Raw genomic sequence first — 23994 nt, forward strand, 5'->3', positions numbered from 1 at the left:
TATCCATCCTGGTCACTCCCAATGAGAACCTCAGCATCCTCATCTCTGCTACCTCCAGTTGTGTCCTGTCTTTTCCTCAGTGGCACTGTCTCTAGACCAAGCAGCATGGCTGGTCTCATCACATTTCATTTCCCAAAATGTTTTTTTAAAGAAAACTCGAAAAATAAATTTTGTTCAAATTTTTTTAAATAGTCATTGTTCCAGGAAAACAAAAAAGAACTTCCAGAAAGTTGTGAAAATGAAACAAATATTTAGTTATTCCATTTTTGTTACCTTTTTATAAGCAGGGAGCTAAACAGTAAAGAGTTAAAACAACAAAAACAGCATCCAGCTTCACAACAGTATACATCACATGCACAACTTTCTGGATGGACATGACAAAAACATCTTACAAACACCCAGCATCCCAAACATGTCATTGACTTCCATTCTTTCAGTATCAAAACAGTAGAAAGTGTGTTTCTTTTCACTGTTGTGCCATCTCTTTGCGCAGCTCTTTCAGATAGTGGTGATCTTTGCCGTGGGCCACTTCCATGATGGCCATTGCCTGTCGACACACAATTCCATTGAAGACATTGAAGTCTGTAAATGATACAGAATGACTGCTTAATGTACCTTCTTCAGGGCACTCAAGCCCATAGAGTGCCTATCCAGTCCCATGTAGAGTCTGGCCAGCTTCAGGTACATGGACGACACGTTCAGAGAGTAGGCCGGATACAACTGGCTGTGTGGGTGTTTTTAGATGTTATGTTGCTGTACTCACTTTGAAAAAGTCATTTTTTCCACATTATACTACTCAGTTTTGGTTCAAACTGCCCGAAAACTTTAATAATATGCGTATCGTTATGGTTGCAGCTTGTGGTGGCTGATGTGTCTACATCAGGGTCACCGCTGGGGAGCGCCAGAGGCTTTAAATATCATTTGTGTTTATTTTCTGCTAATCTAAAATGATTAAAAATATTATGTAAAAATGACCAATTGATGGATGGATGGATCATGAATTTTAGCCCAATGGGAATTATTATTATTATTTTTAAGTTTTTCAAAAGTTTTTTAACTGCAAAAAAATGTCTGGGAAAATATATTTTTAATCTGAAAATATATATTACTTGAAAAAGGATATTTGATGGATTAATTGCTAAGGATATCTTTCCAAAAAAAATGAGAAAAAACTAAATAATAAACCATAGTGGTGTACCTAATGTTATGTCCCCAGTGCTTGACAGTTACCTGAAAGGCTTGAGGAGCTTCTCCCCGTATCGCACGGCTCCCTCTATGTCTGACATGTATATGCACACACCCATGGCCTGGTACATCATGTGGAGCATGTAGACATTGGAGTCGTCAAACACTGCCCCCATCTCCTCCAGGCTCTGCTCGCACATCTCCAGCAGCTCACTAGGGGGTGCCATTGAGTCAAGGGCAACTGCTAATGACTGCCTCTTGAAATATCTTATTCGAATCAAAGGATATTCTTTACATGTTTGAGGGCTCGAAACTCCCGGATGGTCTTCCTGGCATAGCGCACCATGGCGCTGACGGCATCGGCCTCGATGGGCTCCCTCTGCTTACGCACTTTCAGCTTCACCTTGTCCTGCAGGCAAAAGTGTCAGTGACGACATTTGCGACATTTATGCTTTGCGACACTGTCCTGCACTCACTTTCGACCTGCTCTTACACTCCTGGCAGTCACATGTGAAGTAGTAAGACTCTCTCAGCCTGTTGTTGCGGTCCTCGGTAGGGTAGAGCAGGTCTATGTAGCTGATCAGGACCTATACGTGGAAATAAGCGCACTTTTTGTCAGCCATGCTTCTTTTAACACAGGTTTAAAGATAGCACCCACAAGCACATGGGGACACAAATTACATTCATGGACATATTTCTGATTGTCTGCCAGGCACCTATTAAACATGTTTAAAGTTTAGGGCCAAAAATAACCAATTGCCATTCTACTGTGGAACCTCTGAGGTCAAACACAGCTCATATTTTTCCCAAAGGAATTAATAAAGACATTTCTATTGTATTTTTTTTACATAATATTATGAATTTATAAATATTTGTTTTATGACAAAAGCTCAAATTCCAAATGTATGTGTTTTTCTAAGTGTAATTATTCCTTGACATGTTGAATATATAGAAAGAAAGATGAGCCAACCCCCTCTAAGGCAGCTGTCACTTTTCCTCACTTCATCTCCGGGCTTCATGTCCTTCACCGCTCGAACCTCAACCCGCGTCCTGTTGTAAGTGACTATGACGCTGGGCAGACAGCTGTGGTTTATTAGCGCCACGCTGCAAAGAAAACAAACACTTCATTAAGTACACCTGCACAATAAGATCCGACGCAACAACTGTTGCCAAAAGTCTGCCTTCGCAGCAAGAAACACATAATTTTTGTTGTTTAAATCACAATACAGTAATTACCCCTGCACCAAAATCAAACATGGTATGGTCCCTTTGTATTATGTTATCCTTAGTGAACCAGGAAGTAGAGTGTAAGCTAACAAACAAGACTATGGCGCTCTTCTTTTTTTGCTTAAGTCACAATACCAAATACAATCATTTTCCAAGCTAAACTAATTTGCAATACAGTTATCCCTCCCTAAATCGCGTTTCGAACATCACTTCCACACTTTATTGTGACTGTGACGTTTGTGTGCCTTTAAGAGGCGGGGCCTGGAAAATGACATGTGACGTCAGCAAGCTACTGTAGAGTTGCTGTGCGTTAGCATGTTTAGCAGTGAGAGTGCCAGACTGCTAAAAACACTTTGCTGTAAATACAAAATTAATCTATTTATAAATAAGGAATCATATTCTAAAATTCACTATTCACAAATTCAAGCAGTAAGTACTGTGCTAAAACAAACCACAAAAAAAAACACAATAACGAACGTGAGTATTTCCACTTTTTTTAAAAGGCATTCATTTTTCTTAGTTTGTTGTTTGGTTCCCAGTAGAAGCATTTCCCCTGTCCCAAAACAACACATGGTATGTTCCTTCTTTATTACCCCTTGAAACAGGAAGCAGTATGCAAGCTAACAAATGCATGCTAACAAAGGGACAGACAAAAAGACATAATGCACATTTTTAAAACTGTTTTTTTAGAGGCACTTTTTCACATTTGGGGAAGATTGAGTGTCAATAGAACTATTTCTGCCATTTGTATTACATTATCCTTCATGAACCAGGAAGTAGCTTCTAATGTATGTGCTGTACGAACAAACACAAATGGGAGGTCTAAAGTGTACCCATCTGGTTCTGTTTCTAAGGATGGTGAATGGGTAACACAAACACATACTGCTGCACCCTAGTGCACCTTGCTTACACATCATGTGGTTGACATTGGCTGACAAGGTGGACACGGAATGGAGGAAGCAACTCAGATGTCCAAATGAGTATTTTGAGAGGGTGTGCAGTGTTACATCATCATGGGTGAGTATGAAAATAAGCTTACTCTGGGTAGACTGCGGTGCCCATGTGGGACAGTTCATCGTCCTCTATGGTGAAGCCATTACAGGACACCTGTACACAAATAAGATTCATACACAAAATTAATGTAATGTTACACTTTTATCCAACCGATACAGGTGTATTACCTGTGAGATGAGCGAGAGAAGCTCTTTGGAGTCGGGAAAGTCCAGATGTTTGGAGTAAAACTGATGCAGACCGGCGATGTCTGCCTGGTTGTTTTCTCTTTTCTCATTGTCTATGTCCTCTACGTCTATTGGCAGGGATAGGGACAGAGAGGTGAAGTTTAAGTGCGTCTGGACTCTTTGCAGGTATTAATAGAAGGGCTCTCTTCTGGTGGTTGAGACAGGAACATATTATCACCACATTATTGAGGAAACACAATGCCCGATGACCTACATTCATCACAACCTCATAAACAAGATGTCTACTATTGCAACATAAGCCCACTGGTCACCACATTAGGTACACCTGTACATACAAATATAATGGAACATGAGAGCCGGTCCAGAATTATGCTTGATAAACAATACACAACAAATCTCGCCTGTTAATAAGGTTCCTCTAGCTAATTAATAGTGTATTGTGTCAAAAAGCAGTTGTGGCTGAAGGCAACTCCCAGATGTAGCTTTAATTAACGCCACAAGATGGCAGTAGTTGGATTTGAAGTCTGTCGTGTTTTTTTGTTGCTTTTTCCTCATCTGATTATCTCGGGTCATTGGTTCCAGACCTGAATTGCATTAAATACATTTCTGTGATATACAATTCAATGTTAATAAATGGAATATTTTTGTTGTGAGAGTAAAGATAATCCTGTTTATGACTTTTACCATTATTAGAGCCCTGTAGACTGAAATAACACCCCTATAGCCATCATTAGTCTTCTATTATTCATTGTTTATACCGGATTGCACAACTATTATGCCACAGGGATAATAATAACATGTTAGCTAACAACATGAGCTGAACGGTTTGCCTTGATTTTATTTCTTCTAAAAGGCTTCAAACGGAGTGGGGAAGAAGGACAAAGTAAGAATCCACAAACTTACCACTTCCACACAAAATGGGGGGAGAAGCTCTTTCACTCTGCAGCCTTGTCTGGCTACATGGAGTGTAAGGCCGGGTAGTGTAATAAGGATGGATGTTTCATCCATGTAAGGGATGACCTTAAGGTGATTGTCTTAGGTCAAAGTTCACAATGAGGTTAAATATCAATGTCTAACAAACCACACAGAGTCGTACCTCAAATTAAAGGTCTTGTTGAGGACTGTTGACATCTGCTATTGTTAAAGGTGATGTAATGGCCAAGAAAAACATTTTTGGTGTGAAAATGTCACTAAACTCCAACACTATTACACAATTTGGCATCATAGGTTGAAGTGGGATATTTTTTGACACTTGTGACGTGTGTGTGTTTAGGATTATAGGATGTCAACTCACGAGACTGCATTTCTCCAATCTGTAAAATCTTCTCAGACAAACATCGTTCTTTCTGTGTTTTCTGCAGGGAGGCCAAATGTGATTAACAGAAATGTGACACAAAATCTCAATCTCAATGTGGGCTCCTAACCTTCTTGGCGAGAATTCGAGCCACCAGTCGGGATGTCTCTGACGGGCACCATTTCTCCCCGAATGCAACCATGGCAGAGCACTCCAGCTTGTGCATGGCCCAGTCCCCCTTCTGCGGTAACACAAATGGTCATATTACATACAATACTACCACAAAATGTACAACTTCAATGTGTAACGACTGAATGGTTTGCTCTACCATAAAAAAAAGCGCTGCCGCTCGGCATGTATGGCCCTACCAGCTGTAGCAATTCACAGCGTGGTGGAATGCAGCCACACAATGTGTTAATCTTATACTACTCTCACCTTTTTACTCGCTATAGTGTGCAGCTTGACCTCATGCATTGACTGCTGTTTAGCTCAGATTTAGCTTGTCAAATATGATGACATATAACATGCTGAGCATTAAAAAACAACAAAACTAACTAAATAAAATATATATCTGTGTTACAAAAAGAATATCAATAAAAAGGGTGACAAATATTTCAAAATTTGATTAAAAAAGGGATAATTCTAATAATATACATACATAATAAAATGGGTTTGTCATGAAACACATAAAAACATTATTATAGAATCATACCTGACACATAAAAAGTTATATTTCATATAATTATATGATCATACCTGACATTTGACATTGCAGTAGAAGGCTTTCTTGCACTTCCCGCATCTTGCAAGGTTCTCCTTCCTACAAAAGGCATCACATTGTATTTATTCTTTTTTATGTGCACATGGGAATGCTAGGTTGTATCTGGGTCTTCTACCATGCTCCTCCATTACTTGCCGGACACTCCCACCATTACTGGTAACTGATAGCAACGGGCGGCTTTAAAACATTCTGCGGTATTAATAGAGCTGACCTTAGACAGGGCCAGCTGTCTGGCCTGAAACAGTAAAGAAGTCCAAAAGTGTCCTCGCTGCACTAACGTGACATGCGAGAGAGTGCTAATGGTACCAAGTTTCAATGTAGAGAACATGAGCTGATATTAAATCCTGCTTCCTTCCTGGCCACTGATTGGCTGCCAGCATTCTTCCTGTTCTTACTACTTTGTTTACCTCACCTGTCATCACAGCAGCACAATAATTAGTTGTTGGTATCAGGCAGTACAGTTATACATACTACTGAATTAATACTTCTTTGAGAGTGTTGTTAAAACATGAGCAGTAGTATCTTTTTTCTTCCTGTGTTTATTACTGTGATTTAGAAGATAAGCTATGCCTTAATTTGTCCCTCAGTGGGGAAATTTGATATCATGCAATACTGATATTCATCCACAACAAACTTTCTGTAATATAATAACAGACATTTCTACCTGTTGAAGCAGAATTCACAGTATTCTCCTTTCTCTTTGGCAGATAGCACATAGGAGTAGGCCGGGCTGGAGAAGATCAGCTCCCCGACCTTAAAGGCTCTCGTTACGCGCAGACCTCGCCCTTTGCCGGGGCTGTCAAACCTCTCAATCCCGTCGATGTTGCCTGTCATCCTGCCTGCCTCCCACTAAGAGGTCTTTCTCCGGAATGAATGAGGAGGACCTGTATGGATGGACCCACCCACCCCCTCCTGGTAGAGAACAACCCTGTTATAGAACCCCAAATGTCCCCTGAAGTCATTAAAACTCTACTCAGGAGTAAACTATCTTGTGTTGTAGGTTTACAGTATATTTGGGAGCTCAGTAACACAGAAAGACTTTAAAAACGAACTGTATTTTTATTTTCTTGGTGTGTTTTATGGACTAAACTTGGATCAAACTAGTGAAACAGCGCCTCCTTGGTTTTCATGGCTGAGAAGCGAATTTCATCCGCCTAGTCATAAATGGAGTTTGGAGTTGATTCGTGTGTTTCTACTATTTTGACACCTTCATGAAGATAAATGTGGTAGCAATTAAATTTTAAACTGTTCTCAGGATGATGATGATAATTCAGTGGGTTTTTACATTTAAGATAAATAAAACAAATACACTAACATATATTGTCCATCAAAAGCTTCTTATTGATGACGTTCGATCTAGTATTGGCTCTCACTACATGTACCTAATTAAGTGGAGTGCAGAGCAACAATTTATTAATATGGGCAAATGAGGCCATCTAGTGGTGAAGGAAATTATAACCTCACCCCCACCTTCGATAAACTATATTTAACAATTATAAATAGTGAAATAAAAAACAAGAATAATGTAATGTGCTATATATAAATGTTTATTTTTAACTTTTATCAATTAGACTGCAGTTTTCTGGCACCTTAAAACATCGGAAAATCCCTTATAATATGTAATGTGGGGACTATCATTAAATTGTATAATGTATACTGTTACCAATAAACAATATAGGGGAAAAGCGGTAGAAAATGAATGAATGAATGAACAAAAAAAATAATCCTCATTACTTGTCTAGAGAAGTACTGACAGAGGGAGCCCTCGTGTGGAGACATGTTGTAAGTACACCTTAAAATGATATACTTGCAGCCAGTAATTCCATATAATAGAGTATTTTAATTGTGTTGTTTCTTCTGAGAGGGATGCGTACTGTATTTCACTAGATGAAGTAAAACAAGCTGACACAATGCATCCAGGTACAGTATGTGTTTATTATGCACACAAATACTACTGTGAAGATTTGGCCCTAATGTATCTGAAGCCTTTATCCAACCTTGCCCCAGTTTCCCCACCCCCTGATTTATTTATAATTCCATTTCCCCACTCTTTCAATCTAAAGATGTGTTCCTCCTCGTTTTTTAATAATGTCCAAGCAAGGCAGGCATGTCCCACTGGCAGATTACTCCGTCGTCTTTGGCGTCTCGTCTTGATTACATCAGAGGAACCTGATTTGATTTGGAAGAAACCCCCTTGTTCCGCCAGCGGATCTCTTTAGACCTTTCCTGGCGTGCTGAGTTCTTGCTTTGTCAGAGAGGATGATCTTGATGAATATGATCTGAGAGAGAGGGAGGGAGGATTAGGTGAAGGGATTATAATTTCCAATGATGACAAATAATAAGAAACAATAAATCCTAAAGTAGATTTAGTTCTCAAGGAAAACCTGTTATGGAAAACAGACTAAGAGACAGGGCAGAGATATTAAATAGATACAGCCAAGGCCTGACCTGCTTCCACATAAGTTGCCATCATAACTACACTTACTATGACTTACTATTTCATTCAGTAAAATCAATCCACTTTCATTTATCATGTACTGTATATTAATACCTCATTTACCTCCATTGGCCACCCACTACAGCCCTTTAAAAGGGCTAATTAAAGTATTCTTCCATTATTAATATATAACGTTTTGTTGACAACCAATATAGAGGAATTCACTTAAAAACATTTAATAGAAATAACGATATTATCATGAGCCCCGCTAATAACAGTAAAGAGAAAATAATCTTAGTAGGGCAGGGTTCATGTGCATTAGTGATGAATGAACGGCCTCTTTATTTCCATTGTTAGCGGCAAAAGGCTAACATCTGGCTAGCTACCAGCTAGCTAGCTAACAGCGGGCTTCTCTTGTCTTTATTTCAACAATCAAAGAGCAAATCAAATTAAAGAGTTACAACAGAATGGAAATGACACTTACACCAAATAGTCATGGCTAGAAGTTGGACAACAGTTTCTGCAGTGTCGGTGTATATTATCATTTGTCGTAGTCGTCCAGCTACAGGCGCTTCAGATGTGCGAGTCACGAACGAGTCGTTCAAAACTCGCCAGTATTTTACTAAAGACAGACTCCGAACTCGTTGACTTCCTCAACCATGTGACTGCTAGTTAAAGGGATGGGGTAGCCTGTGATTGGTGATTCAAGTAAATTTCGTACCCGAGTCACATTTCTTTGGAACGACGAAGTTCAATCGAGTTGTTCAATCGCTAAAGTGCACTGCCTTAATTATGTTACACTCTAAAATCGCCAGGGGGCGCACCTAGTTGAAACTGTACAAAGTAGTGTAAAGCTGGAGCAGCATTGCATCTCCCAGCAACATGATCTGTCTCATAAATTAATAATAAAAATATAGTGTCTAAACACAGTCATGTTGACTGTACATTAAAGCTTTGCGTTTATGATCACGTCAAAGTGAGATTACATTTGCCTACCCAGATAGCACTGGATATTGCTTATTTTTATAAATGATCCGTAGAGTGGCGTCGTAAGTGTGCTGTTTTTACACCTCTCAAAGACGCGGTGTGTATAATTTACAGGCATACTGTTGATGGATACGCGGGGCATTGTCACATTGGGAAGCTCATAAAGCAGCAGCTGCTAATGCCTCTATGGCGGGGAGGTCGCGGACGAGGCTTGTGTGTGAAATCCAGCGTGGTTAAAGACCTCTGCCGCTCTCGGCCGTTGCGGTTGTAGTGAACCAGGCCCTCCTCGCTTCGTATTCATGACCTTGTCATCACACGCTGTTGGCGGTGTGCTGCACTAACTAGGGGGTCACCGGCGGGGCACGGCTCCGGAGATGGATGCTTGTTGTGTGTTTGTGTACGCTGGTAATTTTGTCCCGATATTCTTTTGAGCTGAGCCCAGACGATGTACACTAAATCCACTTTCTTACAGATGAGCCCCCTCTGACTGGACTCAGACATTTTCATCCCGTCGTGTCCTTTATCAGCCTCAAGTCTAGCCCTGGTGTCTCCACTCCCAGCTGATGGATGGAAGAGTGTGTGTGTGTTGAGGGGGGGGTTGGTTTGACGCCTGCCGGCCTGCACGCTTGCATCTTAGCTGGGTGGGCTTTTCGGGCGCGGAGCCTCATCTCGCTCTGTTTATCCATGTGTCTTTGCTTTGGCTCGCGCCCTGCGTTGTAGGCCACCGTTGGGCCGAACGGGGTCCGCTGGCCTGTGGCCCCCCGCCTAAGCTGTGCTTTCACTGCAAGGCTTAGCGCCTCAGCCCTCGCCCGCTTTATGAGCAGACAGCTGGGCTAATCTGCTGCCCTTGCCTTGTCTCCTTCGGTCCTGTCTGATTGTGTCTTTGGACTCCTTTGGTTCTGTGATTGATGGGTAGTTAGGACTCTGGTGCCTCAGATTGTTGGAACTGCATCGTAATTGAAAATCAGACGAGGAAATAAGGCTAGAAATGCCTCGGTTTTCATATTTGGTTTTGTCAACATTTTTTGCTAAAATGTTATCTCTGTTTTCGTCCAATATTGCAGGTAACAAACTAGTCCATTTGCTCTTTACTGTCCCAAACAAAGCACCCTACACGTTTCTGACTCAGTGTTGGTGCATTTACAGCCATCAGTGATTCTCAAATGGTGGGTGGGGCCCCAAAAGTGGTTTGCGGAGCTGTTTGGTATTCGTATAATGACCTGATGTCACTTGCTACAGTATAACAGGTCTAATGGATGACTTTGTCAGGCTCGAAGAGGCAGGGAAGGAAATTGATTGGGACATTAACGTGCCCTCCGTCCGACACACAGCTGCAGATATCTGGTGGAGAACAGCACGTCGTACAGAGAGGACAGCTTCTCACTGCTGCAGCTAATCTAGTGTTACAGGCAGTCCATTCAAATATCAAATATTTGAGAAATTTGATATAGAATTTCATAATATTATGACTTATTTTAAAAATATTTTTATTTTTATATATATTTTTTGTTTTTGTTTTTCTACCGCTTATCCTTACGAGTGTCGCGCGCGGGTGCTGGAGCCTATCCCAGCTGTCTTCAGGCGAGAGGCAGGCTACATCCTGGACTGGTGGCCAGCCAATCACAGGGCACATATAGACAAACAACCATTCACACTCACATTCATACCTATGGACAATTTGGAGTCGTCAATTAACCTAGCATGTTTTTGGAATGTGGGAGGAAACCGGAGTACCCGGAGAAAACCCACGCATGCACGGGGAGAACATGCAAACTCCACTCAGAGATGGCTGAGGGTGGAATCGAACTCGGGTCTCCTAGCTGTGTGGCCTGCACGCTAACCACTTTGTCTAATTATTTAATTTTAATTTTAATTTTAATTTTAATTTTAATTTTAATTTTAATTTTAATTTTAATTTTAATTTTAATTTTAATTTTAATTTTAATTTTAATTTTAATTTTAATTTTAATTTTAATTTTAATTTTAATTTTAATCTAAAAAAAAAAATATTATTCTCTTTAGAATATAACTTTTTTTTCTTAATAGTTTGACTTCTAATATAACGGCTGAATTTCCCATTTTTTTGGGAGATTTTTAGATCGTGCCGCTGGCCGCAAATGGCCCCCGGGCCGCACTTTGGACACACCTGCCCTATATGAACTGCCAGCAATACTAAATCACATTGGGAGCGTGTGGGAGATGAAGTCATGGCGCTCCGGTCCAAAGAGGCGCCATCAGCTTTGACCTCGTCATTTTCCTCCTTCTTCGGCATTGGCTGCCTTCCACAGCATCTCAATCTGCATTCTTTCCGTCTTCCATTTGCATCCATTTCAACATCCGTCCCGCATCTTTCGTTCCCCTCTCGCCTCCTCCTGCCCTCCCTCCTTCTTCTTCTTCAGCTAAACTTAGACGTGACAACAGTTGCAGAGTGACACCAAAGTCTAAATAAGACCAGAACAATAGTTTACCCCCTCTCCCTCGTATCTCCTCTACAGCCCTCGTTATAGACCACCATTGTTCTCTCCATCCACCGCTGCTCTTTCAGGGAGTTTGTTCGCTATGCTAATGATTGCCGGGCCTGCACGGGTTTATCGAGTGGGGATTTGATGCTCTTTAAACGGGCACTTCTGGAAAGCACGGTCAATCATACACACGGCCTTTTTATCCAGTCAAATGTCACCGGATTGTGGCACGTGCCCCGCCCCCCTTTCACTCAAACATTACCTCCTGTGTGTCAGCATGTTCGGGAGACCTTGCGGAGAAAGAAAAAGCGCCAAGTAAGACAAGATGCGAGGAGTTGCAGTCAGTCGGTGAGACATTCAATCAGTCAGTCGGTCTGAAAATAGCCTGGCTCCTTTGAGCCATCGTCCAAGAGGAATTCTCTTTCTCCTTGGTGTATTTATAGCGCCTGGGCATTGTTTCCTACAGCAGCACTCCCGCAATCAAAGGAAGTCGGCCTGCCAAGTATACAAATATTTTCCTTTGTCCCTATGTTTAGACGGCCCACAAGAGTCCGTTCCGCGTGTGCACGTGTCCTCGTGCTCCAGGATGAATATCAGCTTGTTTATTTATTTGTGTGCGTAACTATATCTACGCTGATACATCCTGGATTTAGTTTTTGGGTGTACAATGTGACCTTCTTCTTTGAGAGGTTGGGCACAGACGGGTTGTGGATGTGCCGCTATGCTGTTTGATAGATGACATGCTAATTTCATGTGCTGTCTGTTTATGTACGGGTGCATATTTAATACTTTTACAGGCCCAGGAATCTTAAAGGGGATGTCAAACTAATTGATTTTTGGCTCGAATATTAAAGGCCACTCGGATATTATCAGATATGCTAAAAAGTTATATTTCAAGAAAAAAATGCATCTCTGCTTTGCGATATATCAGTGACATATTAATACAGGATGTCTGATATTGGCTTTTTTGCCGAAAAACTCTCAACTGATATCGCATTTTTATGCTGATATCGGACATCCCTTATACTATTAGTACATTTGCTCTTTTTTCTCATTTTTTTCTGTTTCTTCTCGCAATGTTATGACTTTATTCCCATAATATTTTGACTTTATTTCCATCAAATCTTAACTTTTTCTCCCAAAAATACAATTTTAATTTATTTGTTTCTCATAATATTATATATAATATTATTATAATACTATTATATATTATATATATAACTTAACAAAAAAAATCAATTTTTTTCTGTAGTATTTTGACTGTATGCTACTACATTTGCACATTTTTCCTCATATTACTATAACTTATAGAACTGTGTTTTTATTCTCATGATATTTTGATTTTATTGCCATCAAATCTTAACTTTTTCTCCCCAAAAATATAACTTTAATTTGTTTGTTTCTCATAATATTACAACTTAACAAAAAAAAATTCTATAGTATTTCGACTCTACGTATGCTACTACATTTACACATATTTTGCTCATATTACTATAACTTATAGAACTGTGTTTTTATTCTCATAATATTTAAATTCTATTTCCATCAAATCTTAACTTTTTCTCCCAAAAAATACAAATTTAATTTGTTTGTTTCTCATAATATTACGACTTAACAAAAAAAAATTCTGTAGTATTTCGACTCTATGCTACTACATTTACACATTTTTTCCTCATATTACTATAACTTATAGAACTGTGTTTTTATTCTCATAATATTTTGACTTTATTTACATAAAATCTTAACTTTTTCCTTCCAAAAAATACAACTTTAATTTGTTTGTTTCTCATAATATTACAACTTAACAAAAAATTAAACATTTTTCTTTAGTATTTCGACTCTATGCTACTACATTTACATATTTTTTCCTCATATTACTAGAACTTATAAAACAGTTTTTTTATTCCCATAATATTTTGACTTCATTCTCCTAACCTTTTCCGCAACTTAATTTCCTCAAAATGACAAATTTATTGGTTGTGTCTTTCCCCTAATATAATGACTTAAAAAAGTCATTTTTTTCTTTCATATTTGAACTTTATTCACCAAAAATTACACACAAATTCATGTAAAATTGCAACATTTTCTCCTTAGATTACAAAGTTTCACATTTAATATTTTGACTTTATTCTCCTAACCTTTTCCGCAACCTAATTTCCTCAAAAATGACAACTTTATTGGTTGTGTCTTTCTCTTAATATAATGACTTAAAACAGTCATTTTTTTCTTTCATATTTGAACTTTATTCACCAAAAATGATACCGAAATTCATGTAAAATTGAAACATTTTCTCCTTAGATTACAACTTTTCACATTCAATATTTTGACTTTATTCTCGGTGGAGTGTGGAACAAACTAACCCCTGATAAATAAAAAATGACTGTACAGTGGTTAGCTGTACAAAGCACTGTATGACTTGCTGGCAAGATGAGGTGAAGTACCTTTTGTTGTGTTATTGTTCATACTAACTTCTTAAGTCAGTATTATAAGGTTGATGCCCACATTCACAATAGATGTGCAGGTTTTCCAATGACGGCATTTTGCCTCAGATGTTCTTCCTAAATGTTCAACGTTCCTCTTTGTCTGTCCAATAAGGCAATGAGCTCTATTTGAATGGAAATCATTAGGTGTTAATGCTCTCGGAGGACCAATATTTTCTTCTTAATTGTCAGTGTCAGCCAAAAGCGTGTGCCAAATTAGATGTCACAAGCTCACGTTGAATGTTTTTCAAATGTGTCAGAGCCTTGACCTTGCGTCCTCTGGCTCTGCCTTAAAGTCTCCCTAAATTGGGATTCATAGACCTTGACAGTGTATGCTCACACACACACACACACACACATACACACATGTGTGAGTATACATTGGGGGTTTGTTGTCTACCTGCAGAGTACTTTATGCACTCACATACGCCTACGGGCACACAGATTAGTCATACGACACACACACACACACACACAGTTTGACTGTAAGTGAAGCGGGTTCGAGTGCCCTGTGGCCAAGTGGCAGCGTGGAGGCATCATCGGTCACTTGGAGTCTGTGCCCGTGACTCACCAAGGGCACAAAGGAATTAGTGCGATCCTCCACGATGTGACAGCTTGCTCTGGCTAAATGGTGTAATAATCTACCCCTCCTCTCGCAAACCTACTAACAGCGAACACACACACACACACACACACACGCAAACACACACTCGCCTCCCTTTTTCGCCCTCCCCATACCAACTGGCAGCGATAACATTGTCTTAAGCTATAAAAAAAGATTTCTCTCCCCCGTCCCCTCCCTCCCTTCCATCTCCCTCTATTGCGGTAATTATTGAATTAATGCAGATGGAGAGAGACATCTGCATGTTAAAGTGTTGGCCTCTCTCTTATGCACAGCAGATGTTCCCCTGTCATTTACTCAAATTATGCTGCATGGATACACGAAGGGAGCGAGAGAGAAAGTTACTCGCCAAGGCGACATTGTCTCACAGTCGGTGGCGGCGAAATTCATGATGCATCTGTCCTGGTAGACAAACACGCTTGTCTTCATTCGAGATGCTTCTTGTTTCATCTGTGCTCCTTCGCAATCCGCACATTTTAGGGGGAAATAGTGTAGATTTTTCTCTAAAGTCAACACAGCTAACAAAAAAAAAATAGCCTCAAAATGTCTGCAAGAGCATCAGGATGAACTGCCCTTTAGCTTTGGATTTTTACATTCTTAACTCCTTCAATTAATTTGGCTGATATTTCAAGGCACACAGATTATTGTGTTCCACAGCTGTGTACTGGAAACATGGAACCTACCAAAAGAAAGATATGATTCCCGTCTTTCGTCAGAAAAAAATAGTTTGTAGCTTTTTCCATTATTTAGTACAGTAGACCACAGGTATGTTTCAGGAAAATATCAGTTCCCAACTAGAAAAGGGAGAAAGGCACGAACTCAGAGGAACTAAGGCAGATACATTTAGAGTAGTTACTAAGGAACTAATGAGTAGAACAGTTTCCAATGAACTAATGCACATACTTTTAGAGTAGTTACTCAGGGAATAATGAAGAACTAATCATGAACTAATACTCCTTAATTGATTAGTTGATGAACTAATTAATGATGAACTAATACTCATTAGTTCATCATTAGTAGTAGAGGAGCTAAGGCACATACACTTAGAGTGGTTACTGAAGAAATAACGATGAACTAATGATGAACTAATGAGTAGAGGAACTAAGACACATACATTTAGAGTAGTTACTAAGGAACTAATGAGTAGAATAGTTTCCAATGAACTAATGCACATACATTTAGAGTAGTTACTCAGGGAATAATGACGAACTAATCATGAACTAATGAGTATTAGTTCATCATTAGTTATAGAGGAACTAAGGCACATATGCTTAGAGTAGTTACTGAATAAATAATGAAGAACTAATGACGAACCAATGAGTAGAGGAACTAAGGCACATGCATATAGAGTAGTCACTGAGAAACTAATGAGGGATTAATGGGTACAGGAACTAAGGCACATACATTTAGAGTAGTTACTGAGGAACTAATGAAGGACTAATGGGTACAGGTACGAAGGCACATTCATTTAGAGTAGTTACTGAGGAAATAATTAAGAACTAATGGGTACAGGAACTAAGGCACATACATTTAGAGTAGTTACTGAGGAACTAATGAGTACAGTCGTTTCCCATTAACTAATGCACATATATTTAGAGTAGTTATTGATGAAATAATGAAAATCTAATGACGAACCAATGAGTAGAGGAACTAAGGCACATGCATTTAGAGTAGTTACCAAGGAACCAATGAGGAACTAATGGGTACAGGAACTAAGGCACATACATTTAGAGTAGTTACTGAGGAAATAATGAAGGACTAATGGGTACAGGAACTAAGGCACATACATTTAGAGTAGTTACCAAGGAACTAATGAGGAACTAATTGGTAGAGGAACTAAGGCACATGCATTTAGAGTAGTTACCAAGGAACTAATGAGGAAGTAATTGGTAGAGGAACTAAGGCACACGAACGTAGAGTAGTTACTGAGGAACTAATGAAGAACTGAGAAATGAGCAGTGGTTAGGTTTAGGTCCCGTAGCTTAGTTAGCAAGCACCAGTAGCTAAGCCCAACCATTGCAGCTTCACATCATACCTGTAAATGTCAAATGTTGACCTCGGACTGTAAGCTTAACCCAGCGTGGCGCGTCAGGACGAGGGACAATGTCCTCTTAAAGATTATCTGTTGATTATTCCAAGCCAGTTTGAGACACGGAGGGAGCCCATGTACAAGTGCATCCCTGACCTTCTCCTTGGGATTATGTTTCCCAGGTTGGTTTGGCCTCGGATCTCCGGATTACGTTTGGTCAAAACATTCTTGTATTATATTTTCTGTGCTTATTTTTATTAATACTCAGGGACGGGTCCCCTCTAAAAGCTCCGTCCCTCTGCCTGCTTTGAGGTAATCTTCTTCCACTTGAGCTCTTAAAATGTTTCAGGGTGGTAATACTTTTTTACTCCTTCATTTGACTTTTCCATGAATAAAATTCCAAGTTGTTGTTTATCAATTCTATGGCTTTTGTATACATTTCCAGAAAATACTGCATCTCTGCTTTGTGATGGAAGTGAAAAAGCCTGCTACTAGTATCAACTTGATTTTGTTTTGTTTGTTTAAACATAATATTATTGTGTTTACAAATATTGTATTTTTCAACTCTATGCTATGAAAATGACATTATTTTTCATCACAATATTACAAATAGTTTCTTGTAAAATTGCGACTTTTTGTGACATTTTTTCTTAATATTTTGATTTTTTTGACAGCTGTTTTTTCATTTCTGCTGTTTATTTTTTTCCAATTCTTTGTTGTTGTAAATTTTCTTCTCATAATTAGGACCCCCCCCCCCCCCCCACAATATTTTGACTTAATTCTCCTAACTTGACCTAGTTTTCCAGAAATTACAACCTTGTTTGTTGCTTTGTTTCTTGTTGTTAATAATATTACCACTTATTCATATACATGTTTTTTTCTTTAATGTTTCATATTTGACACTACTAAAACGACATTATTTTTATTCATAATAGCAATCCATTTTCTATACTGCTTATCCTCACGCCGGGGTATGCTGGAGCGTATCCCAGCTGTCTTTGGGGGGCGGGGGTACACCCTGGACTATTATTCATAATATTATAAATATTTGTCATTAGATTCCAACACTTTTGTCCTTATGTTTTGACTTCAATCTTATAAAATGCAGTTTTCCCCATTTTTGCTCTTTTTTTTAAGTTTAAATCAATAAATTATCATTTCAGCATGGGCCACAAATAGCCCTCGGGCCTCACTTGGGACACCCCAGGTATACACACAGTATACCTGACGCCCTCTAGCGGCCGTGGTAGCAATGACGGTTTCTAAGGAGGAACTCAAGTTCACTCTTCAGACATCCGTGGAGTCAACACAACACCTGACTTCAGTTCCGGGTCCCGAGCTCAGGTTTCACATGTGCAAAAGTCAAATGAAGTCTGTGCTTGGCTCAGACCACATGTGCCAAGACTTCCTTTTTAACAGCGGAGCCTGTTATTAATGTCACTATGAGAACACGCTTAAGGAAGTAGACCCAGGAGACATCTAAGCTATTGTCGGTGTACTGTACTACTGTACGCATTCTGGTCTACTGCAGCTGCATGTTACTGTATTTGTACTATGTATGGGTACTGTATGGGTACTATAAACATGAAATCTTACTGCAGCCTGTTCAATCAGTCAGTCACCACAATTAATTAGGTGTTTGCTAAAAAGAAAGTACTATTTGCACTATTACCAATAAGAAGAAGAACTCCGGTACCAAGGAGGCATGGGCCTTTTATTGTACTATATTTGGTATATGGAATATATATATATATATATATATATATATATATATATATATATATATATGGTATATTGGTATATTATATATTAAAACAAAAATTAATTATATTAAATTATATTAATTATATTAAATTATATTAAATTATACACAATTAATAAACACAATTTTATATATTACAACACAATTAAACAAGAAAAAAAATCAAAACAGCAAGAATGGGAAAAGAGTAGTGAATTTACAAGAATAAGGTCATAATTTTAAATATAAATAAGTATTAAATTAATATTAAAAATAAATAAAGTTGAAATAATGACTAAAATATGTACCAAAATATGGACTTGTATACTTAAATATGTTAGAAAACAAATAAAAGAATAAAGCTGTATTTTGGTGGGAATTTATTATGATAATAAAGTCAAAATATTATGAAAATCAAGTCATAATATACTTGGAAAAAATATACAAGAAGAAAGTTGAGATATTTTTTTTGAAGTAATATTTAAAAACGTGTCACTAACCACACAAAGCTAAGACTCAACCCCTTTTTTTTCTTTAAATATGAAAAATTATGTCATCATATCTTCCTTGGTTGCTTAATAAAATGTAAAAAAAAACGCATTTATTAAAAACAAATTTCTTTTAAAAACTTCGCTTTGGTTCCAATTTTCTACAAGAAAAGCTCTGATAAAACATTCCACAAGTTCTCAAATATCTTACTTTTTATTTTTCTACACAAAATAAGATGAAAAATAAATAAACAAATCACGAATAAAGAAAATCAATCAATCAGTAATAAATAAATAAATATAATAATAATAATAAAACGGCAAATAATAAAAACTTAAGAAAGCACATATAGTTGGTGGGTAGACAAATTATTTTTTTCTGATTAAAATGAACAAAGCATTATTAGAGCCCTTTAGACATGACAAAACACGACTATAATCACATTTATACTTTTTTTATTTACAACATATTGCACAACTGCAGGGTCTTGAGACACATGCTAACTCGCAAACTAGAGAGCTAGCGACCTAAACGGTAGCCTTCAAGTTATTTCCTTTAAACTTAAATAGCCAAAAAACTTACCACTTCCACACGGATAGGGAGGATAACTATTAACAGTTATTTAACCTTTAACATGAATCAAACGTAATAATTTATTTCTGGGTACATGATACCATACAGCATCCATATCAAACTTGTGCGGGCCGCACTAACATTAAACCTTCATATCATATCAAACTAGTGTCCTGCGGGTCATGTGTTTGAGACCCCTGCCCTAGTCAGTCATCGGTTATAGTAATTTGCTATTCTCTAATATTGGAATATGGACACCCAAAAGATCCATAGCGGCCAGGCTCCCACAGTAGACCCAGTGGATGGAGTCTGCACGACTTCCTTCTATTCTCAAACCAAAAGCCTTAAATCCAACAGATGCTTCCTGGTTATGACTGCCAGTTATCACTCTTAACTCCCCCTGATAAGACTTTACGTTCTGACCCAGATGTTAAGGAGTTCAATTTATCAGATGCACGGCAGGAGCGTACAGACGAGGGGTGGATGAGTGAGCGGTGAAAATACCCGCAAGCTTCAGAGATGATTTTTTTTTTTTTTTTTTTTTTCTGGAGTGGCGTTAGCACAGTAAGGAGCTCAGCATCTAAAGAGGCTTTGGAATGGGCGGGAAAGATGTGCCATATTACAGCACGGCCAGAAACCTGCTTGATTAATGGGCCAGGATAATCACCTCATCAAATCACTCTCACTTATTAAATCTTGTTTAATATTGTAATGAGGGGCCTCCTGACCTGCTTTGGTCAACTCCCCCCTCCCTCTACCCTGCTTCGGCCTTTTCGCTTAAACAGGAAGACACTCCTTTTTACTGGTTTCTCAGTTCAGGGGGTGCAAAATGTCTTGTGTCCCACCCCCTGTCCTGTAATGTGTGTTTACAGCAACGCATCAAGGGCGAGAAGTGCCGGGGTCTGTTTATTTAATCTCTCTTATTTGTAATAAATGATGTTCTCCACGGTATCATCATAAATCACCGTGTTTGCGTGTGGGTCAGGACCTTCTTGAAGAGCGATGCAGCTTCCCAAGGCTTTGGTTCACCGGAGTTTATGGAAACACTTCAGGTGAAGTAATATCTAAGCTGTCTCCTTGCGGGTGATTTGTGACGCGTATCCCAATATCGGTGTTACTTCTGGGATGGGGATTTCAATTCCTTTACTTGACCTTCAACGGGAATTGTGTTGCCAGATGATCTCCCTCAGAAGAAAACGGCTTTCTATTGTTATATTTATGGTGTCCAATGTGTCAAAGTCAACTGGTTGGACTGGGAAGCAGCATTGGAAAGCCTGGATGACAATTCCCTTCATACACCAATCCGTATTGGACCGTGGACCGTGGACTCATGGAACAAACCAAAGGTGGTCTTACAAAGACCGCCAACTCCAGCAACAAATGGCCCAAGGTGACCAGGCTTGAGAGGGAGGTTAGGGATGCATCTTCCCCCCCACCACCACCCGCAACCGAGTGCCTTCCATTTTTGTTGCCTTTATCGAGGAGCAGCTGTCGTGTACCTGGACCTCATGAGCGGCGCCTGTGCCGGGTATCTTGGCAGGCCGGCTCCCCCGAGGATTTGGATACCAGAGTGAATCAATTCTTAAAGATGACTGTCTGCATGCCGTGTCACATGGACAAGCCCTGAGTGAAGGGCTTAAGGGGCTCTGGAGCTGGAATGCTCTTTGATGGAACGGGCTGGAGAATGAGGAGGGAGGGGAGGAAAGGAAAATACTAGGGGGGTGGAGATGGACCTATTGTTGTGCCAAGGAATGCCCTTGATGGAGATAGCGGGGTATTGTTTTGATGCCCGTGAACTCTTCTCGGACTTGGGGTATTAAGGGACGGTTTAGCAGCGAGGCCACAGGACGTCTTGGTGTCTTGGCTATTTTTACCTGCGGCGAGTTTCTCCTTGCGGTTAACTTGTGGAAGCTTAACACCCGACCGCTCTGACAGGAGACAACACCCGCAGGACCAAACTCCTGTTAAGTTGAGCTGAGCAGGAAATGGCCGATCCACCTCCAAGTCTAAAGAGATAGAGACGATCATAAAGGATGACAACACACAACAACACACAGCTAACCTCCATTTTTCCCTTTTCTTTCTTCTCGCATCCTTTTGAAAAAAACAATGCCACCCCACAGGACCACCCCCACTATTCCACCCCACCTTGGAGAAGGCAGGTTTATTAATAGTTCAGAGCCGGGTGCTCGGGGCTAGAGGGATGAGAAGGTTAAGAATGACTGGAGTTAGCGGGCGGCGGCAGTGCTGGTAGCGGCGTCTTTTTTGGAGAATGAGCCCTACGCTCATCCCGTGTCTGTATCCATTTCATGACAAATGAAATACCACAAGCCCCCGGCCAGAAACAATGGCTTGTTTGGCTGGCTGGAGGCCCTGTGGGGGGAGTGGCGGTAGAAAAGAGGGGGGGGTGTAAGACTGGCTTCCAGCCCCTGCAGCTGTCCCGGTTGTCACTCCTTGTCTTAAGGCTCACTCCTGGCTCAACGCTCCATCCCGTGGATCAAGGGGATGTGTGTCGGCACAAGTGTTTGTGTATGAATGTATGTGTGTGTGTGTATATGTGTGTGTGTGTGTGTGTGTGAGCATCCTGCGAGCCCCCAAGAGATACCACCAGGCGATTCTGTGTACTCAGCAGCATCTGAAAAAACGGCCCCAGACACAAAAGGCACGTTGAACGGTGTTAAGACCCCTTCGCCGACTCCAGGCATGAAGTCATCAGCCTTGGTTTAGCCCGCCTTTGTTCCGCCGCCTGATTGACAGGAGGGGTGGACTGTCAAAGACAATTGTGCGTTTGCTGAGCGCTGCGGGTTTTAAAATGCACTCACAACACAACTGTTCATGATTATTTGCTTTAATTTACAGCCATCGCCAACCAGAATTTCACCACTCCAGATACTTCTACCACCAACCAGATGGATGGATCTTTACCGAGGACATTCTGACACAGTGGAACCTCCATTTTTAAAGAAAATATTGTCTTGGTTTTTGTACACTGACTCATTATAGTCAGACAGTCTCCAAAAAATCCTGTACAGTAACTGTGCAATTAACCATGCAATAAACCGTGCAATAAACCCATGTATTATATAACTTCTTGATTTGTATTCAGCATTTGTATTGTATTGTGCGTTGTACTTTTGCTGCTGTAAACATGGAATTTTCTCCTTGTGGGACTAATAAATGCATTTTGGTGTTGGGACACTATAGACCAGGGGTCGGCAACCTTTACTATGAAAAGAGCCATTTCACCCACTTGCCCACTAAAGAAAAATAGCCTGGAGCCGCAAAACGTTGTATGTTTAAAACAACATTGGAGGGAAAAAAAAAAGACGAGTTGGAGTACTCTTGCTAGTACTGGAGATAAACTTTTGTTTTTAAATGAGCTCTAATTTATTTTTTAGAATCGTCAAATAACTCATTAATAATAATTAATAACTCAAATAACTCAAAGTATTACTCATTTCCCTTCATGTTAACCTGTCAGAGAGAACTGGATAGCATCCTGTCTGCTCATTCAGTCACCAGTCAGAACTCAGTCAGGATGCATTCATGGTCTCACACAAAGTTGGATTTTTGTAAACTCATAACGAAGATGTGCATTTTCACCACTCGGGTGCTTAAAAAATATTCAAGCATTGCAAAGGGAGCCGCAACAAAGAGACTGGAGAGCCACATGCGGCTCTAGAGCCGCGGGTTGCTGACCCCTGCTATAGACAGATTCCAGTCAGGGAATCCTTTAACGTTATGTTTTTTATGACTTTCATTAATTATCGGTGCTTTATTTGTTCATCGTACATGCACCCAACCATGAACAATCAGTGAGAAGTGTTTAAATAAGTGGATGTAAGCAGCTCTAAACGTCCACTCTTTTGTTTGCTAGTCTTCAATAAAGGTAAAAGTCAAGTCATTCATCCATTTCATTTGTCATTTATATGTACAGTAATAAAGTTACAGCATAGAAAATATGTTTAAGACCTTCTAAATATGTTTTTTAGCTTTATCAGAGCCCTGTAAACTTGAAATAAGATTCCTATAGTCACTTTTATACTTGTATTGTCCACTATAGTAGACATAATAATACAAAAGACATCTTAAGACATAAATAAGACATTACATAGACTCATACTTTAGTGTCATAACGGGTGGTAAACTTTGATACTTGACTAGTATCCCATAAGTAAGCCTTTGGGTTTGTGTACGTATGGGTCGAAGGAGAAAGACAAATCTCTTCCTGTTTCCCGTTTGTCTCCGAGATTAGCCTTTTGCTCAAACGCCTCCTGTTCATTTAAGTAATTAAAACATTCGAATTATGGGATTATGAACTGCTTTTGAATTAATCCAGTATTCAATGCTCGGACCATTTTGCCAAATGGGTCAATAGGAAATATAATGGGCCTCTGTGATTTCTGATTCAGGGGATCTGGAAGAGGCAAAGAATGCCAATAATGGCTATTAAAAGCCAGAGTGTCCTGGAGGGAATCATGGAGAGGG

The 23994-nt window shown here is 39.6% G+C and overlaps 1 protein-coding gene and 1 long non-coding RNA gene across 4 annotated transcripts; one reads left to right on the forward strand and one right to left on the reverse strand.

Annotated features, from left to right (window-relative positions):
• Nucleotides 1-197: 197 nt before the first annotated feature.
• Nucleotides 198-6571, reverse strand: LOC131107048 (N-lysine methyltransferase SMYD2-like). Its single transcript, XM_058056687.1, has 12 exons — nt 6351-6571; nt 5662-5725; nt 5036-5146; nt 4906-4966; nt 3594-3718; nt 3452-3519; nt 2187-2289; nt 1662-1772; nt 1474-1594; nt 1231-1405; nt 616-724; nt 198-547 (listed from the first exon to the last, which is right to left on the reverse strand). Exons 1-12 carry the CDS (start codon nt 6518-6520, stop codon nt 467-469), a joined length of 1299 nt encoding a protein of 432 aa, XP_057912670.1. The 5' UTR covers nt 6521-6571; the 3' UTR covers nt 198-466.
• LOC131107599 (uncharacterized) lies at nt 2760-22491 on the forward strand. 3 transcript variants are annotated; one of them, XR_009120281.1, is made up of 3 exons: nt 2760-5151; nt 6394-6601; nt 22366-22491. It is a non-coding gene; the product is annotated as an uncharacterized LOC131107599 (long non-coding RNA). The 3 variants fall into 3 exon arrangements; XR_009120280.1 differs by lacking the exon at nt 22366-22491 and having other exon boundaries at nt 2760-3776; nt 4973-5151; nt 6394-6904; XR_009120279.1 differs by lacking the exon at nt 22366-22491 and having other exon boundaries at nt 2760-3429; nt 4973-5151; nt 6394-6904.
• Nucleotides 22492-23994: the final 1503 nt, after the last annotated feature.

Source organism: Doryrhamphus excisus, chromosome 19, assembly GCF_030265055.1.
Source record: "Doryrhamphus excisus isolate RoL2022-K1 chromosome 19, RoL_Dexc_1.0, whole genome shotgun sequence".
Lineage (NCBI taxonomy): Eukaryota > Metazoa > Chordata > Actinopteri > Syngnathiformes > Syngnathidae > Doryrhamphus > Doryrhamphus excisus.

Bases quoted from the DNA above. Each gene is read 5' to 3' on its own strand.
- LOC131107048 (XM_058056687.1), bottom strand. From the start codon at position 6,520: ATGACAGGCAACATCGACGGGATTGAGAGGTTTGACAGCCCCGGCAAA. The intron at 1,773-2,186 runs GTGAGGAAAAGT...TTCCACGTATAG, and splicing joins ACATGAAGCCCGGAGATGAA to GTCCTGATCAGCTACATAGA. The intron at 725-1,230 runs GTAACTGTCAAG...ACACCCACACAG, and splicing joins AAGCTCCTCAAGCCTTTCAG to CCAGTTGTATCCGGCCTACT.